This window comes from Coniosporium apollinis, assembly GCF_000281105.1.
Source record: "Coniosporium apollinis CBS 100218 chromosome Unknown supercont1.41, whole genome shotgun sequence".
NCBI classification, from domain to species: Eukaryota; Fungi; Ascomycota; class Dothideomycetes; genus Coniosporium; species Coniosporium apollinis.
Window position 1 is genome coordinate 80,870 of NW_006913303.1, and position 22,415 is coordinate 103,284.

The window sequence follows — 22,415 nt, forward strand, 5'->3', positions numbered from 1 at the left end:
ACTCCGCAGAGGCTCGTGCGCGGGAACGCCGCGGCTTTGTGGCGCTTTCAACGGGAGTTCGTCAGGACAGCGCATCACCACGAGGGAATACTAGTGCACAACGCAGGACCATAGCAGGAATCATACGAACCCATTATCGGTCCGAAGTACCTGGGGCTTTGTATACTGGGTGTGCCATACCGAAACTATGGGGGAGTCAGCGAGGAAACTCCACCTCCTGCAAGACCTCCTAGTCGCCGCCGCAGCAGTACGTTGCTTCCTGCGCCAACACGCTGATCCACTAGCCTCAGAACTAACACGTCTATGTACAGCCCATCCTCGCATACTTCCTCTTCCGCCAGATCCTCTCCCGCTTCGACCCCGACGCGCCGCAGAAAGAAGAAGCCCGCTCAAAAGCCGACGCCGCATCCCGCAAGCTCGAAGGGATATTAGCCAGCAAAGAGAGCATAGACGATGACGATTTTGAGGACGACGACCGGTGGCGGCGGCCGCGGAAGGAGGACTTGGTGCTCACGCCGTACGAGCAGACGATAGCGATGGAGGTCGTCGCGCCGGACGAGATACCCGTGTCATTCGAAGGTAACCCCTTCCTCCCCCGGGACCCCGCAATCCAATCGCTATGAACGCTCGCGATACAGCCAAAGCCACACCTCCCAGCTAACACCCCTCACCTAGACATCGGCGGCCTCAGCACCATAATTGAAGAGCTAAAAGAATCCGTAATCTACCCCCTCACCCTCCCACACCTCTACTCCTCCCACTCCTCCCTCCTCTCCGCCCCCTCCGGTGTCCTCCTCTATGGCCCCCCCGGCTGCGGCAAAACTATGCTCGCCAAAGCCCTGGCCCATGAATCCGGCGCCTGCTTCATAAACCTGCACATCAGCACGCTCACCGAGAAGTGGTACGGCGACTCCAACAAGCTGGTGGCCGCCGTCTTCAGCCTCGCGCGCAAGCTGCAGCCCGCGATTGTGTTCATCGACGAGATCGACGCTGTCCTTGGGACGAGGAGGAGTGGCGAGCACGAGGCGAGCGGCATGGTAAAGGCGGAGTTCATGACGCACTGGGACGGGCTCAGCAGCGCGAACCGCGCGGGTACGCCCCAGCGCATCTGCATCCTCGGCGCCACGAACCGCATCCAGGACATCGACGAGGCGATCCTGCGACGGCTGCCTAAGAAATTCGCCGTCGGTTTACCGGCCGCGAGGGCACGAATGCACCTCTTCAACCTGATTCTCAAGAACACGAAAATCGATAGGGAGCGCTTTGATCTCGACTACCTCGTCCGCGTCTCCGCGGGCATGAGCGGGAGTGATATCAAGGAGGCGTGTCGGGACGCCGCGATGGGGCCGGTGCGGGAGCTTATTCGGAATAAGAAGGCGAGGGGGGAGGCGATGCGTGCGGTTGACGCGAAGGAGGTTAGGGGATTAAGGACGGAAGATTTTTTTGGGCGGAAAGGGGGGGTGAGGCAGATGCGCGAACCGGATGACGTGCCGGCGGATGTGCAGGAGGTGGATGGGGATAGGGATGGGGATAGTGGGGGGAGGAGCAGTGGAGAGGGGAGTAGTGCGAGCGAGGAGGAATTCGTCGAGTCGAGCGCGCGATAATCATGTTTGGATCAGGCGATTGGTGTAAAGTAGAGGGGGGGTTCATACAGCGGGCTACACATCGTGCGGTGCATGGGTGGCGTAGGTAGTCTGCGGGACCTGTGTATAGATTGGGAGATGTCGGAATAATCTCCTCTAATGACACCAGCTATCAATATCGAGGACTCCTTCCGCGCTTAAGAGGCTCATCGCGGTTGCTGTGAGGTGCGGGCTGAGTTTATTCTTTCTAAAGGAGAGAATTGAGGCATTTTGCGTGCCGCGTGGAGCAGGGCAGCCCGACACTATTTGCGCAAGGGTTTCAAGCTGGTAATCGATCAAATTGCTACCTAGGTATGTGCTTTCACGAGGTGCGCATGTCTCACGTCGACCAGGGGGTTCTGCAATACACAGGGTTCTGCAAGATCTAACGCGATAAGACTGGGGTCTTGACTTGTCGAGCAAAGCGCTTGTCTGGGCAAGAATGTGACCGGCGCACCAAAACAGAGGGCCTAGGTTTTGCAGAACCCCCTGGTCGACGTTATGGGGCGCGCGGTGTTGCGCCGGAGCGGGTTGACGGGTCGGGCCGATCCGCCGAGCCGTGCGGCAGCGCCTTGACAATACAAGGGTCTCCCAGTGCGGGCTGGCCACGCTCCCTCAGCTCGGGTAGAATTGAGGTAGAGCGTACACGAGATGTCAGACGCACAAACAACTCGTACTATAAGGTGTCATGGTAGATAGGGCTGGGAAGGTTCGAACGTCTAACATTACCTATAACCCGCGTCGCAAGAAGCTTTTGCAAGTCGTGAGTTCGAGGTAGAAGGACAAAGTGGCACGCGATATGAATATCCCGGCTGCACCCTGCTACGCCTAGTCTTCGCAGCCAGACTCCGAGGCCCTACGTTCAAGATTGCCTTGGAATAGCAAGAGCAACATAGACAAACGGATCTTGCTATTGCTAATGGTCTTAGAGCCTACACTCTTTCCTCACACATAACTCAAGTGATCGATTATAAACCCATAAGGAGATCTCGACCTAGTAGTACTAAAACACGCGATGAGATGAAAAAATTTACATGGTATCCAACATCACAATAGACAAAAACCGTTAGTCGCGCCGAACTTCCCAGTTAACATCCTTCCGAATAATCATCTCCTGCGAATTATCACTCATGACGCTAGCATCCTCCCGCTGGACGCCATTACAAGCCACGTCAGCAGAATAGCACGCACGTTCCGGGCGCAGACGCATCTTCCCATCCAGACCCGATGAATTGGAACTTAGCTGTTTGCCCCCCCATCCACTTCGTTGACCACTGCCCATGCTGGGGGTGGCTGCCGACGACCCGATGATGGCCTCAGATGTGTATCCCATACCGCCAGTGTTAAAGCCTTGAAGGAAAGGCTTTAGAGTGGGGATGGTTACAGCAGCGAGGGAATATGCGATAACGACCTGCTGCCAGACAATCGGGGTGGAGAACTTTGTGCCGGTGTTGCGGTGGTTCGCGGGGTCGGAATACGCGGTAAGATGTGCGATAAAGAAGCCCGCGGCACTACACAGGGTTAGCGTGTACAAACAAGTGCAGGGAGTTGAAGGCGGTTTTCATACGGCAGCCTAAAAGCAAAAGCAACCACTACTACCAGTTTCTTGCCGAGCTGTATTCGAACACGCGAGACGAGGTAGGCGGGCAGGATCACTAGCGCCAATTCGATGAGCACGTCGAATGCTGTTATGACTTTCCATCGGAGAACCTATACAGCGATGAGCAGCGCAAACGATAATTCGGTCAAAGGATAGGCCCAGAATCGAGGAGCCTACTTACGTCGCCGCTGCATTGACCGTTCCTATCTCCGGGAAGAATATGATTCGGCGAACATCGTATCGAGATTGCGAGGACAGAGGCAATCCCCCAAAGAGCAATGACGCCTTGACCGGCTAAGTAGCGTATCAACGACTTTTTGCTGTCATGCTGGGCGAATATGCGCTGAATAAGGAGGAGCACAGATGATTTGCAGAGAGCCAGAACAACGATCAGGATAATTCGAGACGCAGCAGTTGCCTGTGTTCGCCAAGCGGAGTCAGCTGAATAAGTCACAACGGACGAGTCAATCGAATTATTTTGCAATTTATAAATTACCTCGGCTAGAGTGAACTGTTCTTTCTTATCAGGTGAGGAGATGTTCTTTCCAAGCCCGTTCTCAAGGGCAATAAACACAGGTATCCATTGACCAAAGCTAATCGCCTAGTGCATAGGCGTTAGTCGATGTACCGCCTTCATTCCGAACAATGGAGAGATACTGACTTGTGCAAGACCGGCAAGCACATCATCGCCACTGTAGCAGCCCCATTTGATAAAGAGTCTGACGATGAAAACAATGCTAGACCAGACAAGAGAGGTGATTGTTGCGATATAGATGTAGCCTTGGTAGTCATCCGGCGTAACTAGAGTGAAACGGTTGTCGGAAGGAGATGGAGGGGTTGGTAAGGCCATGTAGAGGTCGTGTTGAGCACTACAGGTGAAGGGATTCTAGGCCAGTCGGGGGATGTTATAGGAATGGCTGCTAGATACACTCTTTTGACTTGGCCTGTGATATACGACTGTGGAGCGTGAAGACTAGAAACACGAACAGGCGAGACAAAGACAATGCTGACATGCGAGCTGAGAACATTCAACTAAAGATATGTATCTCAGAGGAGAGGCACATGAGAGGGAGCTGGAAGTGTGGCGCGCAAGATGGACATGGCGATCGGGCAACTCCCTCGATCCTCTAGTTTGATACAGGCTGCTGCAACGAGAGTTGCCCTTCGTCGAAAGACAGAGCTTGTTGACAGGCTGACAGGCAAAGAAATCCATTTGCTGCAAGCCAACGCACAGTTCCCGTTCCTGCGCCGGCAGCCATGATCGACTGATGACCGATGCCCTGGCACCGAGGTTGAGGCGGTAAAGAGCTCGGGCTGATTTACCCTTGCGTCGACCCGAGCCGCCGGGTGGGATCAAACTCCCGCCATCCACGCGAGCCGTGTCTGCGCTATGTCGCTTCCTTCCAATCTCATTCAGCGGGCTATCGGCACGCAAGTACCCCGTTGTCCCGTGTGGTCAAGGGTCCAGCAACATACAATCGTACGAGAAGCACTACTCCGTACAGGATCCTCGTGCAGTCGGTGGTTAGCGCACGCCTTGTACAGGGAATTTCTCGTTACAGTATGAGATCTGGTTGGCTCAGCAGACGTGTCTGTTGCTTGTTGGCCAATGACTGAGCTAGGACATGCTCCGTGACGCCAAAGAAAAACCCACCTGCAGACTCTCCACCGGCTGCACGAGGATCCTGTAGAAGGGCTAGCTCCCACCGCGCCGCTGTGCCGCCTGTCTGATGTCGAAGACCCTGGAGAGCAGCTCTAGACATGCAGGTGCATCCTGTAGATGCAATGGTTCCACTGAACCGGTTAGCGTCAATCTACAGTGCATCTGCATCTCCTCTCTTCTCGCTGGCCATGTCCCCGCGATTATTGTTCTTGCTTCTCCCTGTCTCACTTCGTTCCCAGCCTGTCTGAGCATTTCTGCGGATACACTTTCGCCATGTCAGGCATACCTTTGCAAGACCTCAAGCACGGCAATGCCACCACAGAGATTACAATGTTTCCTGATGGAGAAGCCGGGGAGACGGTCGATCCGGTCACTGCGGAAAAGCTGGGAACAAACTACGATCAGAAGGACATGCATCGCATGGGGAAGCTACAGGAATTGCGGGTAAGCCTCTTGAGATGGCTCCTCTCGTCGGTAGTTTCACTGCAAGCACTAACACCATACGCAGCGCAACTTCCGCTTTACCTCTATTGTCGGCTATGCTGTAATCTTGGGGGCTACCTATCCATATGCATTAAGGTACGCCTTGGTGCCTATCGCCGGGGACATTTAATTGCTAACCAGCACTCTGGACAGCACTGCCGTTCTTTCCCTCACGAACGGCGGTACCGCTGGCGCAATCTGGATGTTTTTGATAGGCTGCATAGGAATGGCTACTTGCATGCTTTCTATGGCTGAAATGGCTTCCATGTAAGCGATTGTGACCCAAAATAACTCGACTATAGCCCTGACATCCTTTCCACTAGGGCTCCAACTGCCGGCGGACAGTATCATTGTGCGTTGTGACAATGATTCCTATGCCAAATCGTGCGGCTGATAGTATCTCAGGGGTCTCGGAGTTTGCGCCAAAGAGATATCAGAAGTTTCTCAGCTACATAGTTGGTGAGTACCAACGACTTCCCTTTCGATCCTTGTTTTTCAGTCGGTTGACCCGGGTTAGGTTGGCTTTGTGTTCTAGGATGGCAGGGCACCATGTGTGCATCTGCATACACGCCTGCTGCTCAGATCCAAGGCCTTATCGCTCTCAATCGCGAGTCTTATTCCTTGCCCGGCTCGCACGCTTGCCTCATGACGATCGCCATTACAATCTTCTCGATCTTCTTCAACACCGTCCTACTCCGGAAGCTGCCCTTGATGGAGGGTATATTTTTAATCATCTACGTGTTCGGATTTGTCGCAATTGTCACTGTCCTATGGGTTATGGGTCCCAGGGGTGATCCAGCTACCGTCTTCACGAAATTCGAGGACAATGCTGGATGGGGCAACACTGGTCTCTCCACATTAGTCGGTATACTCGCCCCAGTCGTTACTCTAATCGGTTCGGACTCGGCATGTCACTTGTCCGAGGAACTGAAGGATGCTGCGTATATCCTTCCGCGGTCGATGGCTACTACCGCCGCCATCAACTACACTGTAGGTGTCGAGTTTATGGGCTGACCGCTTCGCAACAACTGACGATTGTGTAGCTCGGCTTCATTATGGTCATAACCTTCACATTCACAATTGGTGACATCCAAAGCATTCTTACAACTCCCACTGGCCAACCCTACATTCAGCTCTTCCTTAATGCCACTCAATCTCGCGTCGGCACCTCAATTCTTACAAGCCTCGTCATCCTCCTCCTGCTCTTCTGCGCTATCAACCAAATCACAACCACCTCACGCCAACTCTTCGCCTTCGCCCGCGACAACGGCCTCCCGTTCTCCGCCTTCCTTTCGCGCATCCGACCAGGCTGGGACGTGCCGCTCAACGCGCTGGTCGTAACCTTCGTCGTCGTGTCTCTCGCCTCGCTTATCCCAATCGGCTCAGCAATAGCTTTCAACATCCTCGTCTCGCTCGGCACCGTCTCACTCCTAGCCTCTTATTTCGTGGTCATCGCCTGCATGATGCTCAAGCGTGTGCGTGGCGAGAAGCTCCTTCCCTCGCGCTTTAGCCTCGGCAGGTTGGGTATCTTTATCAATGGCTTCGCGCTCGCGTTCCTGGGCGTTGCTTTCGTCATGCTGTTTTTCCCGTCGGCGCCGCATCCGACCGTGCAGACCATGAACTGGACCATTATGATTTTTTGCTCGGTCATCATCATATCCTTGGTGTATTATTTTGTTGTTGGCCGGCATGTATATGTGGGTCCTGTTGAGTATACCCGGAAGGATGTGTGAAAAAGGGGGCATGCATATGCGTCGGGGCGTGGAGAGAGTTTAGCACGGCCTTTTGTGCTCTAGGTAGAAAATCGATCTCTTGAACTTGCCCTGGCTTGTCGATTTATAGAATCACGGTTTGGTGCTGGTAGTCCCCGAACTCGGCTTGTCTAAATATTCCGGGCTGTGGGTTGTCTGCGTGCTGCGGTCTAGCGTTCCTCCAGTGTTGTCAATAAGTAGTTACAGTATATATTTGTTCCGCATTGGGAAATAACGATCCAGTACCGTCGGTTTTTGGTATATTTGCTAAGCAAGACCCTTGAAAGCCCCGTCTAAACCGCATATAGCTAGAAAACGCCTTAGTGTTGACTTTCAGCCCTATTAACCTTAATTAAGCCTCATCAGCCTTACCGGAGCCTTATCAACATGTTTAAAAGCTGATCTTATATGGTGGAGCAGATAAACACTAGCTAAGACCCCTTTAACCAATCACGGCAGCGATTATTCAAGACTCCCGCAACTAAATATCTAGAACACCTGCCGAGACCTTGGATACCACGGTTCGGCGGCTCCGAATATCCTCCAAACGGCTAGCTCTAGTACCGCCGGTATTAAAAATCCAGTACCGGTCCAATCCAGTATAAATAATTAACGATTCGCGACCTGCCGATTGACAATACTGCGTTCCTCAGTGGGTTCATACGCGCTCAGTTAACTGTGTACCTTCCCCTTCCAGCAACATGCATAATAGATGCCCAACAGGCGAGTATTTACTGTTAACAGATAGACCTTTGTTAAGTGTCTGTTGCCTAAACTAGTAAGAGACATGATCTCGAACCCCTCACTTACTTAGCAAAACAATCAACAAAGAGCCGTTAGTAAATAGTGAACCCGGTTCTTATATCATAATAGTCTCATTGATATTCAATATCGCCATATTGCATCCATCGTGACGTGAATTGATATAAAAGAAAACCCAAAAAGATGTCTGCCAAGGGGCGGCCATAAAATCGCCCACTCCTACAATCTCCGCCCCATAACGCCCGCTTGGTTTGCTACCAACTGCAACCAAATGTATACAGTCGTAAAATCATCCCTCAACCAAATCCCGTCCGCCCAACTCATCTCCCCTTAACCAAGATATACCCAAACCTCGCCGTCTTCTGCAGAAACGAGCTCCCCTTGCTCGCCCCCGAACTCGCCAAACTCTCCTCATACCCATGCTCCGTCTTCTCCACATCATCGAGCGGCGCTTTCTCAGCGGCGCTCCCATCCGCCGCCGCAATGGTGGAGGCGAGACTTAGTCGGCGCTCAGCAGTGATGCGCCGCGCCTCGCGTATTGCGGTACACAGAGAGAATGCCATGGAGAGGAACAGAGTGACGCTGAGGGCGATCACTGTGGCGTCGATGCTGCAGCTAGAGCTGGAGGATTGTGCGTCTTCGCTTTCGGTCTGCTGAGATTGACGGCGGTAAAAGGAGTGCAGGGCGCGAGGGTGAGAGAGAACCCGCTTGACCAGCTTCCTGCGGTCTGAGATGTCGTCGGCGTCGTCATCAGGGCCCTCAGTGGGGACGGCCGTCGGCGCCGGTGTCACGGAAGGGAGTGGCGCGGAGGTAGGCGTCGTGGTGGTGGGAGCAGTCACCACGGGGTCCTGGTTGCCGTCATCGTCGTCATCATCGTCTGGAGCCGGTGAAGGCGAAGCGGCGAGAGTGCTAGCTGCCAACAAGGTCGGCGTGGTGGGAGCGGAGTTGGTGAGGCTCTCGTTAGCATCGTCATCGTCATCGTCACCTGGAGTAGACGGAGGAGGAACGGCGGACACGATCGTTGCCAACGACGTCGGCGTGGTGATCACGGTGGCGGGCACCGAAGGCGTCGTGGTGTCACCTTCGTCATCGGTTTCGTCGCCGATGACAACAACGGGAGATGGTATGGCCACCATGCTGCTGCTAGTCAAAGACGATAGTACTATAGTCTGCTCCGGCAATGCAGTCTGCCGCTGAGCAGCGGCAAGCGACGAAGTCGAAGCTACGGCCGGCGATGGCCGCGGCGCGGTGCAGCTACCGCCAGATGGTGACAGCACGCCAATCGTGACAAGGATGAAGCCGATGAGAAGGAGAAGCACGGCGAGTGCTTCTAGTGGCGGCGTTACCCATACCCAAGGATAGGACTTGGTGATGGCGCTGAAGTAGCGCTGGCCGACAAGACGGTACACGAGAGTTATAATAGATATGATAGCCTGCGGCAATCTTAGAATGAGGACGTAATGCCAGGATATAAGGGAAGCTCACTGCCGCAAGAAGCACGCCGTGCTTGGTAGGGGCGTATGGTGAAGTTATGATTGAGGATGCGTCGAGGGCTAGCACGATGACGGCAATGAGCAATCCTAGGAACCTATACCAGTCTGGCTTGTGCATCCAGACCACGGAGGTGTAGCACCGCATTGTGCTTAGAATTTGGAGGGACTAAGAATGATAGCTGGAACGAAAGCCGTCGAAGATTGATACTCACAGAGCACACGCAATGAGCAGAGGCACGAGCAGGAAGAGAAACTTGCTATCTCTGCGGAGAAAACCTCCCTATACAATGCCATCATGCTGCCATGAGTTGGCAAGCATGCTCTGAAACCGTAGTGCACTGCCAGATTACGCTGGCCAAGCTCGTCCTACATGCGAGTCGAGCAGTACAGCCTCTCGTACTTGAGCTCAGCCTATTCATAGCAGCCTAAGCACGCGACCAACTGCCCACCAAGGCCATGATTCGATCTTGGCTGGCGAAACACAGCTGGGTAAAGGTTGTAAACGGGGACAAGTTGTTGAGCAGGGTGGCGGAGCATCTGTCCGTTTTGCTTGGGCCCAAGTTCTCGGCACTTGGCGGGCGGACATCCGCTGGCGGAGCGGCTGTGTGTCAAGGACGCCCAGGTCTTGTACTGACGATCACTATCCGCATACGCCGGATTGGAGAGAGCTAGCTGCCCAACCTCATGCGCCGTCGTAGAGTCAAAGTACACGGCCTTAGCCCGGCCGTCACCCGTCATGCTACCCGTGCGGAGCCTTACTGTGGGGAAAGTCCATCAAGATAGCAATCATTACTTCCAACGCCTAAGAAGTTCCAAGCATATCCACCTATGCCTCCGTATCTGAAGCAGCCAGAGGGCACGACCGAGACCTATCGCGCAGCCAGTGGGCTCCGTCTTTTCAGGTTGAAGCAATGGAACAGAAACAGGGGTTGCGATTTGACTACCTCAAGCGCCTAATTCCCCAGGCTGAAAGGTGCCTCATCATCCGATGCCTGTATCAGCGGAGGCGTAGGCCGCTGCGGAAATATGTTCAACACTTCTCCTCCTGACCGGTTGGCAAGCACACCACGAAACAGCAATGTCCACGTATCTGGATCGTGCAAATACTATATAAGAGATTCGTTACGTCGTTACTGCTTATCCTAGCCTATTCTACCCTACCGTTTTCGCTGCCAACGCCGCAAGAGGCTCTGAAAATTTAACCTTTCCCCTATCCAATCGTGTGTCCAATGAGCTCGAAGGCAGACCTGTCCAAAGAAGTGATTCCAGCAGAACAGAAGAGTATTAAGAAAAAGAAGGAGTACCAAGATAGACCAGGCCCAAAAGATGCAGAACAAGAAAACCACGGAGATCCAGAGTTGATTCAAGATGAAATGGCAGCATATTTCCGCTCCTGAGGGCTCTTGCTAATCGCAATCCAACGCTGTATCCAATTGTCGTAGCGAAGGGGTCCAATATCTAGGCAGTGATTGACAAGGACTTCAACCGACAGGTTTGACGTACGGAGGCTGTCGTTGGAAGTGTCGAGCACGGCGTAAAGACTCGGGCGGTAACACCTTTGCCAATTGCCTCAGCAGAAGGGCAGCAGCGCTACGTGAGCGTCCCCATCATCATAGCCACGACCTTCGGATCCGGTTTCTTTCTTCCTGTGTACGTGTCAGCCTTAACTCACCCCGCCCCTCGGCGACAAAAGTCTCACCCTCAACGGCTCGATTTCACAAGGGCCAACCTACCCCTTCTATCCCTATCCACTCTTACAACATCCCTATCCCTCGGCCGGCTGCTGCTCCCCCCAACACTCCCACTACTCTCAATGACCTCATAATCATCTCTCTCGCGAATAATCAGCGCCTGCTGCCGCTTCTCCTCAGCCTCACGCTCCAGCTTGACAGCCCGCCGCTCCGCCTCCAACGACGCGATCTCGCGCTTGATGTCGCGGTCGCTGCGGCGATTGCGCTCGGGCAGCACGATGGTGAGGGGGCCGCCGATGTGGTTGGACTCTTCGAAGCGCTCTTCGTAGATTTCGCGCTCGCGGCGCGGGCCGGGGGATGCGGAGCGCACGGATTGCGGGGCTGGGTAGTACATGCTTGGGGGTGCGGGAGGGGGTGGGGGAGCGGGCTGCACGTATTCGGTGCGGATGACCTGTTCGACGGGGACGGGCGGGGGAGGCGGAGGGGGCGGCGGTGCGAAGAATTCTGGAGGAGGCGGTAGGGGTGGGACGAAGAAGTCTGGAGGGGGTGGTGGAGGAGGGGGCACTTCGAACTGGGTTGTTTCTTCATAGCGGTAGGTTGTCCGGTCTGCAATGGGCGGTTAGTAGCTGCGTCACGTAATGGCGGAGGATGAGCTGATGGCAACGATGACGCACTGTTTTCTTTCTTGTAGGTCTCGCTAATCTTGATAATCTCGTCGATTTGCTCTTTCTGTAGAGCGCGGCGGACAACGATAAAGTCATCCTGTAATCGTGTCAGCACGAATTCCCATCACCACAGATGATCTACCAACCTCTTCCTCGAAAGGATACCCGCACTGAATAACGGCCTGCTTATCCACCAACCGCTTAGGCATCCGCGTCTTGCCGCGCTTAACCTTCTCTCGAACCGGCTCGATCTCTTCGAAGCTGGAGCTTGAGCTGGAGCTCGACCTTCTGGAAGCGGCCCTTACGCTGCGGCTGCGACGGGTGCGGCTCTTTTCTCTGTGGATGCGAACATCACGATACTCCTCATCTCTGTCTGGCTCGACATCGCGGTAGCGGATCTCTTCAAAATCATGTTCCCGGTAGCGGTCACGAGGTGGCGAGCGACGGCGGCGGGACTGCTCACGGCGGATGGGCAGAGGGATGTCTACGTTGGCGGGGGGTCGCCAGTCCTCGCCATAGCGAGCTAGCGGCTTCCTGTCAAAGGTGTCGAGGGAGGATTGCCGACGGGCGAACCCAGGCCTCATCCGCCTGACGACGGGAGCATCAAAGTCGTCCCTCTCGACGACGGATTTGCGGCGGTAAGGAGCGAGGGCACGGCTGGCGACTTCGGCTGCCAAGGGCTCGTCTAGAAAGTCAGGCCGGCGTGGGGCGCGCGCGAACCGGTCCTCGTCGAAGAAGCGGTCGCGCTCCTCGAAGCGGCCGCGGGGTCCTCTGACTTCCCGTCGCTCGTCGACTTCGACCTCTCGACGGCGGGCCGGCGGTGGTGCGAAGCGGTCGCGGTCGCGGTCGCGGTCGCGGTCGTCGAAGCGGAAGGCGTCGCGTTCATCTTGTGCGAGGCGGCTGATGCGCTCGAACTTGTCGCGGTCCCATCGTTCTGTTGCTGCGCGGCGTGGTGGCTCTTCGAAGAAGCCGAGATCCCCTGCCGAAGCCCGGAAGCCGCCTACGCGCGACATGGTTGCTGTTGATGGTATGAGGAGGAGCGGGTGGTTGGTTGTTGGTTGTTCTTGCTGTCGCACCAGGCCTCGAGGGAGGGGTTGGTGGTGTGGTGGCTGTGTCGGGCTAGATGGAGCGAGGTTTTGACCAATTCTGACAGGTCTGGCAGTTCAGATAGCGGGATAGAGCAACTTGAGCAGATTCGAAGGGATTTCGCAAAGAAGAAGAGCTATGCTGGCGACTGCAAGCAGGTCAACCTTGGATGGTGGTGGTGCAGGTCGTCGTGCAGGTCGTCATGTGGGCTGAGCTGGCGCCCGACGTCCTTGGTCGTCATCGGCGCCCTCGCCTCCACACAGAAGCCCGTCCGGCTCGTGATCCACGCCTTTCCCCATTTACTCCTCCTCAAGCAGCCCAACCCTGAAGACGGCGCCGGCAGCCGGGATGAGGCTGAAAACTCCTCACGACATGCCCTTGGCCTGATATCGCCGCCTTTCTCTCCCAGCATCTGCAAAGATCATCTTGGGCTTCTTGCTGTTGTAGTTGCAACAAACGGCTTGGAACATCACGTGGGCAAACTCTTGTTTTGGCTGTCGTCGGTTCGCCGAGTGAGAAATTTGATCCCCTTGTTACTTGTCCCGATCTTCTGTTAAACCATGTCCTAACGTGCAACTAACTACAAGAGATTGATGACTTCTCCTAGTGCTGTCTCTGCTTCCAATATTCTCTTACTCCGTCCTCTTGATGCTCTTCCAAGCCTGAAACCCCATTTTCGTGTCACTTTCTTCTTGTCCCCTATGCGGTTCTCTTATGAAGGTCGAACTAGTTCAGTTTGCATCCAGAGAGCGCCGCACAGTCTGATTCATCCAATCTTGTACATGTGAAGGGTTGTTACATTACGTATCAGCGTTTAAGCGAGCGACAAACCGAAGAACCATCGAAAACACCGTCCCACGAACACGAACCAATTCAATTGAAACCCCCGGACGGACCAAAGAAACGTAGTGCCAGGACTGAGAGAATCTCCTAATCCTCAGGCTCAACCTTGATCGCAGGCGTGCTGCGGATACCCCTCAACCTAAGCCTGAGCCCCGTATTCCAGTTCATGACCCTCTCCCTCAACAAGTCAGTCCCCAGGTCGTGGCAGGGCACCCACGAGACGACGTCAATACAATACCTCCACCCAACCATCCAGATGGCCTCCAAGATGCCCGCGACCGGCGCGCGGAGATGTTCGGGCATCCGCGACGGCCCTGCCATCTTCGCCTCGAGCAGGAACACCGCAGCCATGCTCAGCTCACCCATGTGCGGTCGGTCGTCCCGCTTGTTCGCGGCCGTGGCTTTGTCGCAGGCGTCGATCCAGGTGAGCATCATGGCTTTGATCTGGTCCAGCGTCGGCGGCTGGGTTGCTGTTGCGGTATTGTACGGTGTCGGCGCGGCTTGCGCGGGGGATGAGGAGGGCTTTGGCCGCTTCGCGCAGCTTTCGAGGGCTTCGCCTTCCGCGTAGAGCTCACGTGCGGAGCGCTTGATGGGCTGGCGGGCGCGGGTGTTGTAGGCCGGACCGGTCTTTGAGGAGTTCATGGTGGTGGAGAACATGGTGAGGATTTGAGAGAGGTGGTGGTTTGTGATGTTGATGAAGAGTTTTGGGAGTGATGATGGTGCTTGAGGTAGGGGTTTGAGATTTTGATGAAGACTTTTGGGGATGATGATTTTGGGTCGCAAGAGTCTTCAGAGAGTCAATGCAGGTGGGAACTTACCTGCTGCAGCGTGGGATTATATGCTTGTGCGAAATCTGCTTCATCAACTTCTCTTCGCTCAGACATCGTAGGAAGTTTGGGTGGGTAACCAAAGTTTGGGTTGACTTTTGCGAGTGGTACTAGTAGTTGCTGAACCGCAGTTTACCACCTCACAATATCTTCGCTAATCACGCACATGCGACGGAGACGAAATTCACACCGTGAAGATATTCTTCATCAACACTATAAGAATCTTTGCGACCTAGGATTCTCTTTCCGGATGTCGATCAGAAAGCCATCGTCGCCGCGGTCGCACCGAATTGCATTCCTAGTACACCATCGTGAACACACTTTGTTTCTGTTGTCTCCAACGTCGAATTTTTGTATGATCCTGCCGCGATAGCCGCAAAACCTGACCACAACCATATCTACGTCAAAATCTTTCAGCCGTGAAGCTGCTGAAATCCTGCAAGAGCGCCGCGCACAAAAGGGGTATATACATGTACGTCCGACAACCCCATTTCCAGCCAGCCCGCTTGAACGCGCCCAAGAAAACCAGTTGCTACCTCGCCTGTCGTACCAGAAAACAAAACATCGTAGACAATGAGCCTAACTATCGCGTAAATCCGCACAGATAGCGTGACTGCTCACAAACAGGCGACTCCTGCCTCTTTCCCGTCTCGCTCGCAGCTCCCCTCCACTCCAAGTTCCCTTCGTCAGCGAGAAGCCGCCCATCCATCTCACACTCCCGCCCCACCTCCCGGCACAAGCATATCAACACAGTTCCCCAGCAGCCTCCCCGCCTCATGCAGCAGCTCCCACCTCGCGCCCTCAAAAACCTCCTTCATCAGCACCAACAGCCCCAGACACGCGTTCCGATTCTGAACCCCACTAAGCTCTTCAGGCGTTCTGACCCCTCCCACCCGTCTAAGGAACCCCTGCAGATCCTGCACGCGTTCGTCGTGAGTAAGGAGGCTGTAGGGCGGCGACAACGGCCCATCGAGCGCGTAGCCATAGGACCATACTACCAGACACGCGAAATAGAGGACCCAGGGCCTATTGAGCAGGAAATCGTCGCGGGCGGAGTAGCTGAAGCTTACCTCTCCTCCTCCTCCTCCTCCTCCTCCCGTAACTCTGCCCTTCTCCGCCGCAGCAGACGGCGAAGGCGACCGCATGTCATGATCATCCTGGGGAACAAGACACCGTCTCAAGAACCGCAGCGCATAGAACGTCGCGTCTCGAGCGCGGGCGGTAGGCGCCCAACCCTCCTTCATACGCCGCGCCGCCCCTGCGTAATCTTGCGCCGTGATGCTGCGGCCCAGCAGCCGGCGTGCGCGGGCGAAGATCTGACAGTCGACGATGTCGACGTGCATGGCCATGTGCGCGAGGTGGTGCAGGACTGTGCGGGACTCGAAGGTGTTTTCGGTGTCGAGGACGCCAGGGTTGCTGCTGCTAGTGCCGGCGTAGGGGCTGTTTTCGCCGTTGCTGCCGCCGCCGCCGCCGCCGCCGCTGCTGTTGTGGGGTTGTATGGGCGACTTAGCCGCAAGACTTTCGTCAAAGTCTCGTTTCCAGAAATCAAACGCCCGTGTCAAACTCCCGCGCCACCGATCTCGCCCCCCGAGCGCCTGGCTCACACCCAGCGACGAGACTTGGAGATCGCGCTGGTTCATGTGCCAGCTCACGCTCAGGAGCCCCGCCATTAATATCGTGCGTCCGAAGGGATTCGTGCGGACAGGCTGACCGTTTAGCGTTTTCTTCAGGCCGTCAAGGAACGTGATGGGTTTATTGCCGGTGCCGCTCCCGCCGGCAGCTTGGATACCGCTCTCGAGGCGCGCGACGTCGGCAGAGGAGGTCGCGGACCAGAGGACCTCGTCGCAGGGGAGCGGGAGCCGCATCTCATGCGCGACCATCACCGCGGAGTGGCCAAACATGGTCGCGTGGATGGAGTCCATGACAAAAGCGGCGAAGGCGGCGCGGCGAGTTGCCTCATTCGTGATCCAGCGGTTCCACCACTCGTCGGGGGTGTTGATGCCGGAGTGGTTGACCGCCGTGCTGCCGCTGGCGCTGCTGGCCTTGGAGTCCTTGACAGGCGGAGAATCCAGCGACGAGCGGCCGATGAGCGAGCTCCCACGCCGCATGAGCGTCAGGGTGGTAGCGTGGTGGATGTGCGCGCGCTCGTGCAGCGGGCGGGTTGAGTACAGCTTCTCGAAGATCTCGAGCAGCAGCAGTGCCTGGAAGACCCAAAGTTTTGCCGGCGGCCGGAAGTCGGCGTTCATGAAGATTTCCCACCGCAGGTGCCAGGCAATGAATTTGGAGAGCTGCGAGCCGGCTTCCGTCAGCTCAAGCCCGTAGCTTTTCTCGAGGCAAGAGGCACCCAGCGCCATGAGCGCGAGGAGCAGGAGCGGGGGACAGGTTGTGGCGTTGAAGGTGGGGCGGTGCAGGATCGGGACTTGGGCGTGGAAGTGCGCCCAGTAGGAGCTGATGTAGGTTTGCATCATGGTGAGGCTGAGGACGTGGTGTTCGTCGTTCATGTCGCCGTCTAGTAGCTCCTCTTTTTGCTTGCAAGTCACTGTGTGGTCTGTGTCGTTAAACCGGCCTGTGATCAGATCTAACAACTGCTGCCTCTTCTCCTCGGAGAGCGCAGATTCGGGTAATGTAATGTCGAGGATGCTGTGAACGGCCATCACTTGCTTGGCCGGCGCTGTCTGAGGCAGGTGCCCGCTCCCGGCAGGGTCATAGTTGAAGTAGGGCGCTTGCATACTGAGCGACTGCGAGTTCATCAGGTTCATACCGTTGGCGCTGGGGTGTCCTATAGGGGACGCTGAAGGCCCGAAGTTGGAGTCATTGAACAACCACGCGGTAAAGTCGTCTGCCATAGCAAACGGAGACCGGCTAAAGCCTTCCGCTCCAGCGCCAAACATCGGCATAGCAACATTCGGCGTCATGCCTCCCAGCATGCTGGGATCCGGCACATTAGTCATTCGAGTGTCAGTGGGTGCGGCACTGCCCATAGAGGTTATACTTATGGATGTGGGTATCGTATAGTCTCTGTTATTACTGCGAGGGCTCGGCATTTGGCTCATCGTGTTCCAGCCCGGAGGCGGAAGAGTAGAGAACGGCGGAAAGTTCTGTTGGGGGTGATAGGCTACAGGAGAGGGCGGAGGGTAGGTAGGAGTGTGCGTGGGTGTTGAGGAGCTGAATGGCGGAGGGGGCCCTGCCGATGCCGTGCCGTATGATGTCTTTATGTGCAAGCCCTGCACGCTGGCAGTACCTGCTGATGCCTGCATAGGCAGTGACGGCCGGACAAAGTCATTTCCACTGGAGGGGAATGTTTGCGACCTTCCGTTGCTCAGAGAGCCCAGACTCGAATGCCGTTGCAGAGCAGCGTATCCCGACGGGCTCCTTGGCACAGAAAGCCTCGCGCTGCTTCCATATTGCTGCTCGCTATACGAGTGTCTTGACTTCAAGTCGCCAGCCGTGGGTGAGGGTAACGTCTGATCAATCGGGGGCGTGCTGTCTGAGCCCAGGGTTCCCGAGCTGAGAGCGCCGGACGCCGGCGATTGTGGTATAACGAACGCTTTGCCCCCCATCTGAGGTTGGACCTACTCTCTTTCGTCAACAACACTGCTAATACAATCCCACCTGACTAGCCTTACCGTGGGGGAGTGTTGAGGCATGCCAAGCCTTTCGGCGGCATTTCTTGCAGCCATGGCCGATGTCACGATTGGGTTGATGTTGTGCACGAAGGTCTCTCTTCGCAGCACTTGCGAGCCGCGGGCTGTGTGTCTTTCCTTATGGCGAGCGCAGAGATCCTGCCGGACAAACGAGCGATGGCAGTCAGGGAAGTCGCAGTGATAGATCTGCTTGGGGTTGTCTGACTTGATCAGCCCTCGTACCTGGCATTTATACGGGCCCTTGCACGTCACAAGAATATAGAAAGCTGAGTCCGATATTCACAGCACTCCGCGCACGCATGTGAATCGTCGGACCCCTCGGAGCTGCGCTGTGCCAGCATCGCGAGTCCGATAAGAGTTATCACCAAGAAACAGGAAAGAAGTAAGGACTGTTTTGACAGAGATCGGACACAGCGCTCCTAGGACCCTGAAACACTTACGGTTCAGCTGGTGCCGATAGAGATGTTCTGCCCGCGAATAGCTCTTGCCACAATCCGGGTGAGGACACTCAAACTTCTTATCCAAGCCTTTTCTGCTCCTCCTCCGCTTCCTCGAAGACCCCGTTGCGCCTTCTTGCCCATCGCTTCCATTGTCGGAGCTATCATCTCCGCGCTCGTCGTCCCTCGTTCTCCGTCGCCCCCGGCCGTCGTCTTTGATCGGAGAATCAGCTTCGGGCTCCATGATGCCCTCCATTCCGAAAGGCAGGTGTCGGGCGAGTGGATCGAGGCTATGGTTGCCAAACTCCGCGATATGTAGTGAGAGGACATGCGCCGTCATCGCAGGGTCGAGTCATATGGTGAGGCTTTCGAGAGCACCCACGGGCCCGCCGCAGTGGATCGCATGTGTATGAGAGGTTCGTGAGGTATAGACGATTTCGTGCGTCTATGACAGTCGGCAGGTCTGTTCGATAAGGTACCGGGGCCTGTTACGTCTATCTGCAGTGTACTACGGCGTGTCTGATTGCATTCGTGTTACAAGCCCTTGGGGCGTGATGGGCGGCGGAACTGTGAGCAATAGATTGTATGGCGCACAATAGATACATATATATCCAGCGTTGAAAGTTAGGAATGCTCAAGATGATGTGTGCACTGCCTTCGGTGATGGCTCGACCTCAAGCCCTGCGGTTTGAGATACACGCCGAAACAGGCTAAGAGCTCTACGGAGTGCACAGATGCCGCCCTGGACTCGCACAGCCGCAATCAGGATGTGGACAAGCGCGGAGATGCGTGGGACAATCTTGACGGCTTCAGGGCTCAGGGCTCGGGGCGGGGCGGGATTTGCGGCCGTACGGTCAGTGGTGAAGGGTAACTAGGGGTGGGGGGATGGCGAGATCCGGCTCGCCACGTGCTCGCTCACGGCTCAGGGACCTTCCCGCCGCTAGGTAAGGGCGAACCAGACGTCCAGTCTCGGACGTTTACTTGGATCTGCTGCTCAGGAAGATTTTCAACGCGCAGGATAGGAAGGCTGTGCAGGGGCAGAACCGTTCCTGCGCGTAAGATGACGCCTGACGTTGCTGCTGCGACTGTTGCTGCATGGAAGGGCTGAGGAAGCGCCTCTTGCAGTCCACAAACGGCTGCCAGAAGCGTGAGGCTTGCGTAGCGCGAGCGCGTGGGGGGCTTGACGCGGGATGCTGCGTGCGGACTCTTGGGGGCACATGAGGGTGGCAGTTTCGTGGTGTTGTTTTCCATCGTAAGAACATTTGAAGTAGGCGATTTTGCGGTAGATAGGAAGGCTATCACTTTGTCTCTCAGCTCGCATATCAGAGGTCGCAATTGGTTCAGCAAAGCGAGAATGGGCAGCCTCCGTGTTATCTGCTTCAGTCGTTCTTCTCTGAAGTCTGCAACTAGTCCTCCTGACGGATCCGATGGCTTCGCTGAAGGTTCCCCCCAGTCTGCTCATTACGAAAGAAACAATCACCTCGTATCTTGCATGACATCGGCGGCAGCCTCCAGTATCGTCTCAACTGAAGCTATGGGTTGAAGGGGTATGGATCGCTGGTCCTGGAGAAGCGTTTCGCCCTCACCCACAACCGGTGAGCGTTAATACAGCGGGCTTAGACGCGTTCGCTGGTTTAATGGAACACTACCCATTTTCTTGATTTATTCTGAAGTCGAGCAAGGAACAACCCAGGGTTTAGCAGCCAATTGGAGGCTTCACGGCCCCTGTTTTGACCCCTGCTTGACTTCAGAATAATCAAGAAAATGAGTAAAGTACCGTAACGTTCCACTTCCAACCGTGACGGAAAGCAATCGCCAACTACTCTGCACCCAGAAGATCACATAAGGCCAAATCACGCAGGTAGCAGCGAGATAGCGGAAGCGAAGAGCCAGGAAGGATGGATTCGCTGTTGCACGAATGTAGCATTGGCTTCTCTCAGCCACCTACGAAAGCGTCAACCCAAGGCGTCACTCGACGCCATGCTACTCCAGAAATGCTGATCTACCTCCAGAAAATGCGGTATACTACAAGCCAACTGGCTGGGTATAGTTGCATGAACACTGCGACGCAAAGAAGGCTATCGTGGCCGTCGCACCTGTGCCAATACTGCCGCGGCCACAGTCGCTTGCAGATCAATCGTCAACGCTTTTGGAGGCTTCGCTTGCGTCTGCTGCAGGGGCTGTGGGTTCCATTGGGTCGGTCGTTTGCGGCTGATCCTGGGTCTCAGGACTGCTGAGCTCTTCGTGCTTTTTGTCCTCTTCGGACTGTTCCCCCGCCTCTGTTTCGCTTTCTGGCTTGGCCGTTGTACCAGCAGACAACAATGGCGCAGTGGTAGGGGACGGTTCTTCGGGCGGTTGTTCTTCTTGAGCATTTGTCTCTTGCTGCCTGTCTTCCGCCGCGACGGTCTCCTGCTCCTCGCTTGATTGAGCAGGTCCTTCCGGCACTGCCTCCTCAGAGGCCGTTGTGCTTGGTGTTTCCACTGCCGTCGTTGAGCTTTCGGGATGCGGCTCTAAAGGCCCATCTCTCTCCACTTCGCCTGTCTGCGCCTCGTCTGAGGGCTCTTCATAGGCGGGCGGTTCGTCCTCTCTCGGTGCTTCAAGCTGAGCCGGCTGTTCCTCCTCCTCGTTCTCCTCAGGCACGGTTGAAACTGCATTCGCACCTACTGACGGCGTCTGCCTGTGCCTCTTCGTGGTATTGCCAGTGGCAGTCGTAGATTTTTCAGCAACAGGCAAGTCTCCACCCCTTTCGTTTTCTGACTGCAAAAACTCCGTTCTTCTTATAAAGGTCGGTTGGTCAGACGCCACGGGCGTGGATTGCATGCCTTCTGCTTCGGAGGGGATGGTGTAGTTGTCCTCGGGAATTAGGTTGTATTCGTCGCATACAGTCTTGAAGAGAACGTAGAGGCCTGTCCTGCCCTCTATCCTCCAGAACATGTCACGGTGCTGGAACCAGGCGTGCGCGAAGATGCGGTATACGCGTCGGAAGATATTTGTCAGCTGCCGTATCTGCTGCTGTGGGGTGTTCGCCTCGGTGCCCAGAGCCAGTCTGCTCGGGAAGTGCTTTGGGGAAGTGAGGGTGTTCGCCGCCCAGTCCAGCGTGTGGCAGCAGTAGTCTATCGCGCAGCATGACTTCGGTGGGTCGTGCACAGCGCAGAGGTACTGCCATTCCGAGGCGCGCATCTCGGGACACGTCTGCGCTGAGCATGGCGGGCTGTCGGCGAAGAGTTCGACGACGATGGAATTGGCCTTTTGGGTGAGAAATCGGCAGAGTTCGTAGAGCCAGAGGGCGCGGTCTACGCCATCAGGCGGGTCTGCAAGCCGGATGGCAGTTTGCCGATCAATGGGGATTATTGAGTTTGAATCCACAGGATGGGTGTGGGAGTTGTACAGTGCTTTGAGGTGCTCGGTTAGCTGGAAGGCGGAGTCTATCTTGGGGCTGATCAGTATGCGTCCAACATCGTCGGCGCCTGCGGATTGAGCTTACCTCGGACAACTCTACCAGAGGAGGGCCCTCTGCCATGTCCGCAGCCTTCGTACCAGGCCGTATCCTCCGCGACGCGCCTTGGTCTACATTGCTGAAGCCACCAAGCTTGCCCTTGTCTTCAGACATTGCGGCTGTTGGAGACAAGGGCCCAATCTGATCCTCAGCCATCGGCGGTGGGCTGGGAAGGCGCGGAGAGCTGGAGGGAGACATTGCGGCCATCTTTGGTGTGGAGGCTGTCAGACAGCTCAAGGAGAGTTTCGTCCGACGTTGCAGGCCGTTGCTCTACGATCTGGAGGTCCAGAAGCTGGCTGACAGGGAGGTTGCCAGGGAGGTTGACAGGCAGGTTGACAGTGACAGTGTGCAA

General features: G+C 55.8%; 8 protein-coding genes across 8 annotated transcripts; 2 read left to right on the forward strand and 6 right to left on the reverse strand.

Annotated features, from left to right (window-relative positions):
• Positions 1 to 187: 187 nt before the first annotated feature.
• Positions 188 to 1,604, forward strand: W97_07484 (uncharacterized protein; the record flags this gene model as incomplete). Its single annotated transcript, XM_007785353.1, has 3 exons — positions 188 to 247; positions 312 to 579; positions 676 to 1,604. 3 exons carry the CDS (start codon positions 188 to 190, stop codon positions 1,602 to 1,604), a joined length of 1,257 nt encoding a protein of 418 aa, XP_007783543.1.
• A 1,084-nt stretch (positions 1,605 to 2,688) lies between these two features.
• On the reverse strand, positions 2,689 to 4,072 carry W97_07485 (uncharacterized protein; the record flags this gene model as incomplete). The annotated part of the gene is made up of 5 exons (XM_007785354.1): positions 2,689 to 3,133; positions 3,190 to 3,332; positions 3,404 to 3,640; positions 3,719 to 3,823; positions 3,884 to 4,072. 5 exons carry the CDS (start codon positions 4,070 to 4,072, stop codon positions 2,689 to 2,691), a joined length of 1,119 nt encoding a protein of 372 aa, XP_007783544.1.
• A 1,086-nt stretch (positions 4,073 to 5,158) lies between these two features.
• On the forward strand, positions 5,159 to 7,101 carry W97_07486 (uncharacterized protein; the record flags this gene model as incomplete). The annotated part of the gene is made up of 7 exons (XM_007785355.1): positions 5,159 to 5,329; positions 5,394 to 5,464; positions 5,522 to 5,635; positions 5,692 to 5,720; positions 5,774 to 5,827; positions 5,886 to 6,358; positions 6,412 to 7,101. The coding sequence occupies 7 exons, from the start codon at positions 5,159 to 5,161 to the stop codon at positions 7,099 to 7,101; spliced, it is 1,602 nt and encodes a 533-aa protein (XP_007783545.1).
• A 1,100-nt stretch (positions 7,102 to 8,201) lies between these two features.
• Positions 8,202 to 9,519, reverse strand: W97_07487 (uncharacterized protein; the record flags this gene model as incomplete). Its single annotated transcript, XM_007785356.1, has 2 exons — positions 8,202 to 9,314; positions 9,367 to 9,519. 2 exons carry the CDS (start codon positions 9,517 to 9,519, stop codon positions 8,202 to 8,204), a joined length of 1,266 nt encoding a protein of 421 aa, XP_007783546.1.
• A 1,445-nt stretch (positions 9,520 to 10,964) lies between these two features.
• On the reverse strand, positions 10,965 to 12,743 carry W97_07488 (uncharacterized protein; the record flags this gene model as incomplete). The annotated part of the gene is made up of 4 exons (XM_007785357.1): positions 10,965 to 11,020; positions 11,108 to 11,671; positions 11,740 to 11,827; positions 11,877 to 12,743. 4 exons carry the CDS (start codon positions 12,741 to 12,743, stop codon positions 10,965 to 10,967), a joined length of 1,575 nt encoding a protein of 524 aa, XP_007783547.1.
• A 1,003-nt stretch (positions 12,744 to 13,746) lies between these two features.
• W97_07489 (uncharacterized protein) lies at positions 13,747 to 14,316 on the reverse strand (the record flags this gene model as incomplete). Its single annotated transcript, XM_007785358.1, has 1 exon — positions 13,747 to 14,316. The coding sequence occupies one exon, from the start codon at positions 14,314 to 14,316 to the stop codon at positions 13,747 to 13,749; it is 570 nt and encodes a 189-aa protein (XP_007783548.1).
• Positions 14,317 to 15,196: 880 nt separating this feature from the next.
• On the reverse strand, positions 15,197 to 18,907 carry W97_07490 (uncharacterized protein; the record flags this gene model as incomplete). The annotated part of the gene is made up of 3 exons (XM_007785359.1): positions 15,197 to 18,058; positions 18,113 to 18,330; positions 18,571 to 18,907. The coding sequence occupies 3 exons, from the start codon at positions 18,905 to 18,907 to the stop codon at positions 15,197 to 15,199; spliced, it is 3,417 nt and encodes a 1,138-aa protein (XP_007783549.1).
• Positions 18,908 to 20,700: 1,793 nt separating this feature from the next.
• W97_07491 (uncharacterized protein) lies at positions 20,701 to 22,261 on the reverse strand (the record flags this gene model as incomplete). Its single annotated transcript, XM_007785360.1, has 2 exons — positions 20,701 to 21,996; positions 22,052 to 22,261. 2 exons carry the CDS (start codon positions 22,259 to 22,261, stop codon positions 20,701 to 20,703), a joined length of 1,506 nt encoding a protein of 501 aa, XP_007783550.1.
• Between the last annotated feature and the right edge of the window lie 154 nt (positions 22,262 to 22,415).